This window comes from Perkinsus marinus (assembly GCF_000006405.1).
Source record: "Perkinsus marinus ATCC 50983 genomic scaffold scf_1104296933122, whole genome shotgun sequence".
NCBI classification, from domain to species: domain Eukaryota; phylum Perkinsozoa; order Perkinsida; family Perkinsidae; genus Perkinsus; species Perkinsus marinus.
The window spans coordinates 149,605-157,336 of NW_003215247.1; the positions used below are offsets into that span (position 1 = coordinate 149,605).

Sequence of the window (7,732 nt, forward strand, 5' to 3'; positions counted from 1 at the left end):
CTGAGTAAATCTTGCCAGTACTTGTCCAGGAGAGATTCATCGTGGATGGAGGCTACAATGAAGACGACGTGGTAACGGACCAGGCCGTGGCGTAACCCACCTTCTCGACCGTTGTGACGAGCATAGAGAACTTATCACCATTCTGTTCAACACGTGTCTCTATTGGTGCCTTGATGAGGTCTACTATAGCATCCAAAATGCAGTAACTGAGCAAGGTACCACCACCCTGACAGACCAGCCAAGCATTGCGTCCAACCAGTTCTGTCGTCTATTCAGATCCTTGATATGGTCATACTCGGTAACTGCCCACCCGTCCCTGGCACTAGCATAGATCGTTGTGTAATCCAACTGCTGCTCACTAGCATTCAAGGAACAGAACAAGTCGAATATCTACCAAAAATGAATCCTCTGAGACCACCATGATGATATTGCAATGCAGCGGTGCAATCATTTTGATGGGGAAATCCACCTCACTGCACTATCTACCTCTGTCTCTATTTGATCTTGACTCCTATCTGTGGTCCTGTCTGCTTTATTGATAACCACCATCGGCTGAACGTGCGGCAATGCTAATGCCTTCTGCAAAACGAACCTGTACAGGAGCCAGCGATTCGGACTCAGCAGTGCCCGAGCAATGGTAGTAGTAGTAATGACTCGATCACACACTGGGATCTAGGCCCTACTACTTAGTTTGGGTGCGCGGACCTTGTACGATGTCCACAAGTAACACTACCCCATCAACCATGCTCATCACACGTTCAACCTCACCACCAAAGTCTGCGTGGCCCGGCGTATCGACTATGTTAAGGACATGTCCTAACCGTAACAAGGGGATAACTCTACTCCTCTTGCCGCGATGATGATGTTGTACTCACCCTTCCACTCCAGCCGGGTGACCTTCGACAATATAGTGATTCCCCGCTCCATTTCCAACTCATTACAGTCCATCGAGCCGCTCATTCTATCACCATCTATAGACACCACAATCCAGCAGTAAGTGAGCATCCAACTAGAACAGGTTCGGAGTACCTTGTAAAGTCTGCCGCAGTAGAGTGTCGACCAGCGTAGTCTTGCCGTGATCGACATGGGCTATTATGGCTACATTACGGATTTTGTCAAGGGGAACCTGATAGCAACCTCGGTCCGATGACACGATGAACAGCAGCACACCGCTTCCCCTGAGGAGAACCCCCGCGTCAAAACGGACTTCCCGAAGAAGGGTTTCGACGGAGCGAAGCCTAATAATCGTGAAACTGGTAGAGCCCATCTACTACCCCTCGAAAGGGTAGTTGCCATTGAAAACGAGAGAGCTACAGGGAAACCATCCCAGGTACAGCTGCAGCAACTCGATATAAAGGACATATAAACAGCATTACTATCACACTGCAGTACAAAGCCATCTCTATTCACAAGAACCAACCCGGCCGTTTCAGATGCTGAACGGCAGACTATGATGAAGTGTTGTAATCCAACACAGTGAAGTGATGATGGGATCTCTATTGAGGATGTTACCAAGGTTATGTTATCAATGATGGGTCTGTGAATTGATTAACACTGTAGGCACAAGCCAGAGTCTATTCGAAACCTTCAACTCAGCCTCAACTGCAGGTGGCGGCGGCCACCGTTGGCCATCATCGAGTGGTAGTTATGCAATTATAATACTTGAGCCATCTAACTTAAACATTGTCAGAAGGACATGTTCGGGCGGAATAATAAGATACAAATGCGAATGCTTGTCGATGATCATCATCATCAACTCCAACAGACACACTTACTGCATCTTGATACCCTTGCTAGAGGCGAGGAAGTCAGACCACTGCTGCATAGGGCTCTGGGCGGGTAACTGCTCCATCCAGAGATCAGGAGTGAGATAACCGTAAGTAGCCTGGAGAGCGTTGAAGGTAGCCTTAAGAAAGTTACCCTTAGTCCTGGTATGACCAGTACTGCAGGTGAAGCAATCCTTAATACCGGCAAAGGCGATGAGCTTCTTAGAAGCGGGGGCACCGACAATATGAGTACCACGAGGAGCAGGGATAAGACGGACAGCAACGGAACCGCACTTGCCAGTGACCTTCATAGGGACGGTATGGGGCTCGCCGAGCTTGTTACCCCAGTAGCCACGACGGACAGGGATAAGGGAGAGCTTAGCAGCCATGATGGCACCACGGATAGCAGTGGCGACCTCCTTAGCGGCCTTTACACCGAGACCAACATGACCGTTCTCATCACCGATGGCGACGAAAGCCTTGAAGCGGGTACGCTGGCCGGCAGTAGTCTGCTTCTGAACGGGCATGATCTTCATAACCTAACAATGACAACGACTCGATATGGGTTGTCTTAGATTATGTTAGCATTACCTCCTCCTTGAGGACACCAGGAGCGAAGAGTTGATCGACGATCTGATACTCCTTAATGGGAAGGGAATGGAGATAGACCTCCTCAATGGAAGTGATCTTATTCTCCTTTACTAAGCGGCCGAGCTTGGTGTAGGGGACCCACTCCTTCTCGCCTCCCTTCCCCTTGCGGCCCTTGCCCTTTCCTCCCTTTCCCTTGCCCTTGCCCTTTCCCTTGCCTTTGCCGCCGAAACCAGTGCCGAATCCACCGCGATCTGAGAACAATCAATGACAATAATATCTCACAACCACAACGCCAGGACAACAACGAACGTGTCAGAACCCTGCTCAAGCGTTATCTCCCCTCTGGAAATTACCTGCCATGAGTTAAGGTTAATGATGGTATTATATATTCTTCCTGGCAGGCGCGCGCCTAGTATCGATCACGTGATCGATTTCGCACAGCCGATGAACCACATCGGCGCAGTTAGCCCTATTCAATATCTTGGACTCACATTGAGACTTCGATCTTCCACAGTTAATCATCAGGTCTGGAACCATGTCTTCCATAGTTATATTTACGCTCAATGTGCTAGCCCGAATATGTAGCCTGCTTAATAGAGGCAAACCGTAAAGCTCAAGTGCTACTGCCATTGCAATACGGAAGGTCCCCGGTTCAATCCCTGCTCGCGGCATCCCTTTCCATACTAACAACAACCCAACAGACATTGTACTCATAATTCGTCTTTCTGACTACTCTCCGAAACACCAACAGTATTGAAAATAATTTCCATCCACTCGATGACTTTGGTCATGTTAGACGTGTCAAACATGGGATATCTTGCAAGGACCTCTCCATCTGTCGCGAAGAAGCTCGGATATCCTTCGCTGTGCGTACTCAAGATGCTCGGAACATCATTGCTCGTTGCATCCATCATGAAGAACCGATAAGTACTCGTTACCGAGAGAGCTTCAACCAGTGGGTGTAGAACATGCCATAGGAAGGTAAGACAATGAACACACCAAGGGGCGTACAACAATAGTAGATGAAGCTTCATAGGAGCCGCAGGAATCGACAGGAACTCTGATATTGATTCAGCGGTGAGTGCATGGATCTCTGGATGAACCTGATAAAGTGTGGTATGCCATGTTACTAGTAGTAGTAGTAGTAGTAGTAGTAGTAGTAGTAGTAGTAGCAGTAGTAGTAGTAGCAGTAGTAGTAGTAGTAGTAGTAGTAGTAGTAGTAGTAGTAGTAGTAGTAGTAGTAGTAGCAGTAGTAGTAGTAGCAGTAGTAGTAGTAGGAAGACCTCACTTCGTTCGCAACTTCAGCGGCTTTCTCGGCCGATTGACTCACCACCAACGGAAGAACCTCTTCTTGAACTACCGCAACAATAAAGTCGCCAACAAAGCTCGACAAAGAGTCATCCTCGTTGATGGTCACAGACAGATGCTTAGTGTCCGCGAAGGGATCATACGTCAACACCTGCACAGGATACGTATGAATGGATTTCTCCACAGCAAACACAGCTCGTCTACCTGTGAAGCTCCAGAGGTGGGATTAAGCCCGAACCACTGGTTGAACATCACTTGCACGCCATGGAGGAGTTCCCATGCCTCGGATACCTATTCAACGGTGTAGAACACCACGTAACCCTGCCTGTTACTGGGGAGAGCCGATCGATCCCATCGGTGGCTCGCCATAAGCCGACCTCCGCGCTGGCTACTCTGGGCACTACCACTGTGAGAATATCGGCGAGACCCTCAATTTCAAAATCTGAAATGCGAGACTCCTCACCCCTGGAATTGAACCCGGACCCTCACCCATCAAAAGTCGTTTCCATAACGACCGTCGCAGTTCATCTCGAGCTTTCATGAGCTCAGGCATCGTCGGGACCCATTCTTCCCATATTTGAATCGAGGATACCCCCTCAGGCACGGTACTGAATTCTCTCAAACGTTCTCGGGCCGATTCGAGATCAGTCTCCACCAATACGAACACCACCAACGGGAACCCTCCCGAGAGGTATCGATGAACTCGTTGGGGGTCGAATATTGTAACCTAATGCGCGCTATCGAGCATTCCCAAAGAGAACGCTCACTTTCTCCAACGTATGTCGGTCCAAGAACATCCTGCCCGCCTCCTTAACCTCCTCGAGAGAATCCTCCGGACGTAGCGTTGGGAATGGTATCGTGTAGCCGTCGGAGGTGCAAAAAAATGCTCCATCATCTTTGGTACGATTCGAATCCAGGACGTAATAAACGCGAGTATCGGCGTACACTGAAAAGAAGAGAAGCCTTGATCTCATCCGCCCCCAATTGCGGCCAAGCCCCATTCCCTGCCTACTCCCTAAATCGTTCACCATACCCCACAGATGACCCCTCGGATCCGCCATTATAGCAATCACTCCAACAGTATCGCCATCACAGGAGAACCCTTCGAGCCGGGGACCGGAATCAAGTTGGATCGGACTATGGGAGATCGTGTGGAGCAGCCACGGGTAGATGAATTCTGCTGTTCTAAAATGGAGATTGAACCTGAGCTGATAAGCTCAAAACGACGCCGCCGGGATTCGAACTCGGGTCTACACATGCTTGTAACCACGGATGTAGAAATGAATAGCGGGATAATCATGGACGCCTTCTCGTATGAGGACCTCCTCATTTACTCGCTGACCTCCGTCGACCTTCAACAGAACCAAGGCATCGTCGGGCTCATCAAGGGCGTCCTAAGGAGCGATGACCTCATTGGTCACACCCCGCCTCTATCGCGCTTCAACTAACGTTTGCAATCGACCAATCGGCGCGTTACCACTCGGGCACACTCACCAGATCGTCAACTCCAGATTGGTGATAGATGGGGGCAAGATCAGACGGTAACTGCTTAGCGGCTCGTTGTATCTGCAGTAGGCCGCTATGACTTGCTCTCCTGCCCAATCCAAGCGAACGAGGGAGTCTCAATGGGTGGATAGGAATGATACTCAGTTCAGTGGCTACGTTATTAGATCTCCTGGAGTGGCAGAGTATTCGACATTTCTTTTTCTTACCGCCCGTGCCGCCATATGACAGATCCTACCGCACCATTTCGAAGAGAAGAGAGCAAGCACGAAACGGCTGCTCTCCATTGCTGCATCGAACTCATCCCTGCCTTTGACCTTCACGAAAGCAGTCGAGTGAGCTCCTATTGCGACGAGGGTACAGAAAAGGATGAGTCCATGCATTAACACTATTCGTTAAAACTGGTGTTCTGGTTCTAGCTGTAACCTTCGATGGACGTACACTGTGTGTAAGGCACGCTACCAAGCAGAAGTACCAGAGGGTTCAGCGAGACCTATCGATAATACTCAGGGGAGAATCGCCTTCTTCCCATGATGGAGCCATAGACTAACGCGACCCTGTGGTTGGTGCACAAGTTTCGAGCTCCACTTTGGGCTAAGAACAATCAGAAGTACACCCTTGTAGCCCTACCGTTTGAACGCCAACCTCAGTCACTGTGACAAGGAGTCATCTCGGTCAGTGATCACCAATGGTGACTCACCATCCTCTAGTCGACTTACAGAGATACCATCATGAAATCATCGGAACACCCGATCGCGTTTTTTTGAACTTTTTCAGCAACTTGTCTCTAAAAGCCCGTCGAAAAGACATGTCCTCCCACGTAGGAGTGTTAGACGATTAAACACTGTCAGATCATCCTCGTTCACAAGCGAGCCCTGGAGTCCAGGGCCTGGACTGAGTCTTGCGCGAGGACTTCCTCCGTTGGGAACATCATAGTCCAACAGCGCTGAATTACGAGGGCCTCTATACCACTCAACCAAAGCGGCCGGCATGATGCGGGTCTCCACAGTCCGTCGTTAATAACGCTCATTTTCATCTCAGCAACATTACAGCATTTCCAGGTCAAATAATATTTTTTACCAAAAACTTCGATGGAGGGCATCCTTGATGAGATTACACTCCTAAACTTCCAAATAAATCATGTATAACATTAATTCTTTTGATTTTTCGTTAAAACCATGGGTAAAATATTAACGAAAAAGATTAAAAATTCAACTTCCCGGTAAAAAAAATTAATTTGACTTGGGAATGCTGTAGTAGTCCCCCCACTGACGAAGTGCAGGATGAACTCTGCCGGATGTCTTATCACAAACATGTGCCGGGAACTGTGGCATTTTCGAGCTGTCTCGCCAAGTCGTTTCGCCAACGCATTTTTGGGCGTGCGCTTTTAACGGCGCATGTTGATGAATTTCTACCGTGGCGATCGTGCGGCAGACACGACTTGGATTTGGCAGCCATTACTTTCATGATCACATTACTTCGAACTGTCCTTATTTCACCGCCCTACTAAGGGCTCTTAAAGCCATGGAGGTAGCGGCTCCTGAAGTGGAGTCCGACGTTGCTAACGACGACTTGCCGGAACGAAAGGTCGACGAGCCGGGAGATGTTCTTGAGACTACAACTGAGAAGGCTAAAGATACGAAGACCGAGAAGATGGAGGTGAGCTCGAGGGCGTATCTTGAGGTCCAGTTGGAGACCAAATCGTGTGTATGCGTGCGGCGGAGAAACTGATCTTCTTCGCAGAACATCTCTGATGACCTTCCAGACATGGAGCCCAAAGGAGCCGACTTCAGCCCCATGACCGGACCCGCTCCGAAACCGGTGCTGCCCAAGAAGCCTAAACCTAGATTCAAGATTAGTGTATACAAAATCGACGCGAAAAAGTAAGATCAAAAACCTTCATTGGAAATCGTGAGAAGTAGACCATTTCAGAGTTACTGCGACCTTCCGGAAGCCCACTTGTTCGGGCGCTGTTCCCGTGAAAGCTGGTGCTGTCAAAGCCGTCAGTGATCCCGGCCCAGCGTAAGTATCACTCAGTTGTACTCAACTCGGGTGACTCCTTCTCTTTTAGGTTCGAAGAGCTCAATGAAGAGGCCAGTGGAAAGTCTAGTCAATCTGCCGAGGCAGCTAAGGCCGAGAAAGCGTTGGACGTGAGTGGTTGTTGAAACCGATGATGTCGGCTCTAGGGATCGATCCGGGGACCTCCTCCACAAAAACCCAGTCCTTATGTCGCTACGTATCTAACCGAGAATTCGGTAGAGGATTCAAAAAAAGAGAGTGTGGTATCACAGCGTATATGAAAGGCGTATATCAATGCTGAGAGCTCAGCTCCCCCGTCCAGCTGTGAATCTGTCACGACTCGACAATCTCCGTCTATGAAAGCTAACATGGCTCTTCTGTGTGAGGAGGTACAAGTGTTTCTCAGGAGAATCCAGCTATGAAGGAGGCCGAGAAGATAGCCAAGAACCCTGTGGAGGAAGACTCTGCTGTGAACGAGATTTCAGCATCTCAGGTGAGTTACCAAGGCTGATAATCGAACCCACGACCTCTCGTAATGGTCACAG

General features: G+C 49.2%; 6 protein-coding genes across 6 annotated transcripts in view; 1 reads left to right on the plus strand and 5 right to left on the minus strand.

The window, feature by feature from the left end:
* Window positions 1-52, minus strand: part of Pmar_PMAR009550 (hypothetical protein) — a gene marked incomplete at both ends in the record, with an annotated part of 267 nt that extends 215 nt beyond the window's left edge. The window contains one exon of the mRNA XM_002785273.1: window positions 1-52. Within this exon, the coding sequence (XP_002785319.1) occupies window positions 1-52 (52 nt within the window).
* On the minus strand, window positions 53-1,296 carry Pmar_PMAR009551 (gtp-binding protein typa/bipa, putative; the record flags this gene model as incomplete). The annotated part of the gene is made up of 8 exons (XM_002785274.1): window positions 53-206; window positions 236-390; window positions 487-592; window positions 687-816; window positions 876-955; window positions 1,017-1,126; window positions 1,171-1,178; window positions 1,275-1,296. The coding sequence occupies 8 exons, from the start codon at window positions 1,294-1,296 to the stop codon at window positions 53-55; spliced, it is 765 nt and encodes a 254-aa protein (XP_002785320.1).
* A 283-nt stretch (window positions 1,297-1,579) lies between these two features.
* Pmar_PMAR009552 (40S ribosomal protein S2, putative) lies at window positions 1,580-2,729 on the minus strand. Its single transcript, XM_002785275.1, has 3 exons — window positions 2,711-2,729; window positions 2,358-2,608; window positions 1,580-2,305 (listed from the first exon to the last, which is right to left on the minus strand). The coding sequence occupies exons 1-3, from the start codon at window positions 2,715-2,717 to the stop codon at window positions 1,772-1,774; spliced, it is 792 nt and encodes a 263-aa protein (XP_002785321.1). The 5' UTR covers window positions 2,718-2,729; the 3' UTR covers window positions 1,580-1,771.
* Window positions 2,730-3,067: 338 nt separating this feature from the next.
* Window positions 3,068-4,218, minus strand: Pmar_PMAR009553 (hypothetical protein; the record flags this gene model as incomplete). The annotated part of the gene is made up of 6 exons (XM_002785276.1): window positions 3,068-3,192; window positions 3,289-3,460; window positions 3,646-3,816; window positions 3,870-3,956; window positions 3,998-4,107; window positions 4,155-4,218. 6 exons carry the CDS (start codon window positions 4,216-4,218, stop codon window positions 3,068-3,070), a joined length of 729 nt encoding a protein of 242 aa, XP_002785322.1.
* A 697-nt stretch (window positions 4,219-4,915) lies between these two features.
* Pmar_PMAR009554 (hypothetical protein) lies at window positions 4,916-5,551 on the minus strand (the record flags this gene model as incomplete). Its single annotated transcript, XM_002785277.1, has 3 exons — window positions 4,916-5,059; window positions 5,160-5,231; window positions 5,378-5,551. 3 exons carry the CDS (start codon window positions 5,549-5,551, stop codon window positions 4,916-4,918), a joined length of 390 nt encoding a protein of 129 aa, XP_002785323.1.
* A 1,141-nt stretch (window positions 5,552-6,692) lies between these two features.
* Pmar_PMAR009555 (conserved hypothetical protein) overlaps window positions 6,693-7,732 on the plus strand; it is a gene marked incomplete at both ends in the record, with an annotated part of 2,684 nt that continues 1,644 nt past the window's right edge. Inside the window, 5 exons of the mRNA XM_002785278.1 lie at window positions 6,693-6,827; window positions 6,912-7,051; window positions 7,101-7,190; window positions 7,240-7,318; window positions 7,594-7,680. Coding sequence (XP_002785324.1) covers window positions 6,693-6,827; window positions 6,912-7,051; window positions 7,101-7,190; window positions 7,240-7,318; window positions 7,594-7,680 — 531 coding nt within the window. The remainder of the gene's footprint in view (window positions 6,828-6,911; window positions 7,052-7,100; window positions 7,191-7,239; window positions 7,319-7,593; window positions 7,681-7,732) is intronic.

What these genes read in the sequence shown, in the direction of transcription:
- Pmar_PMAR009552 (XM_002785275.1), bottom strand. An exon ending in CTGGTGTCCTCAAGGAGGAG is followed by an intron (nt 2,306 to 2,357) that starts GTAATGCTAACA and finishes TGTCATTGTTAG; the next exon opens with GTTATGAAGATCATGCCCGT.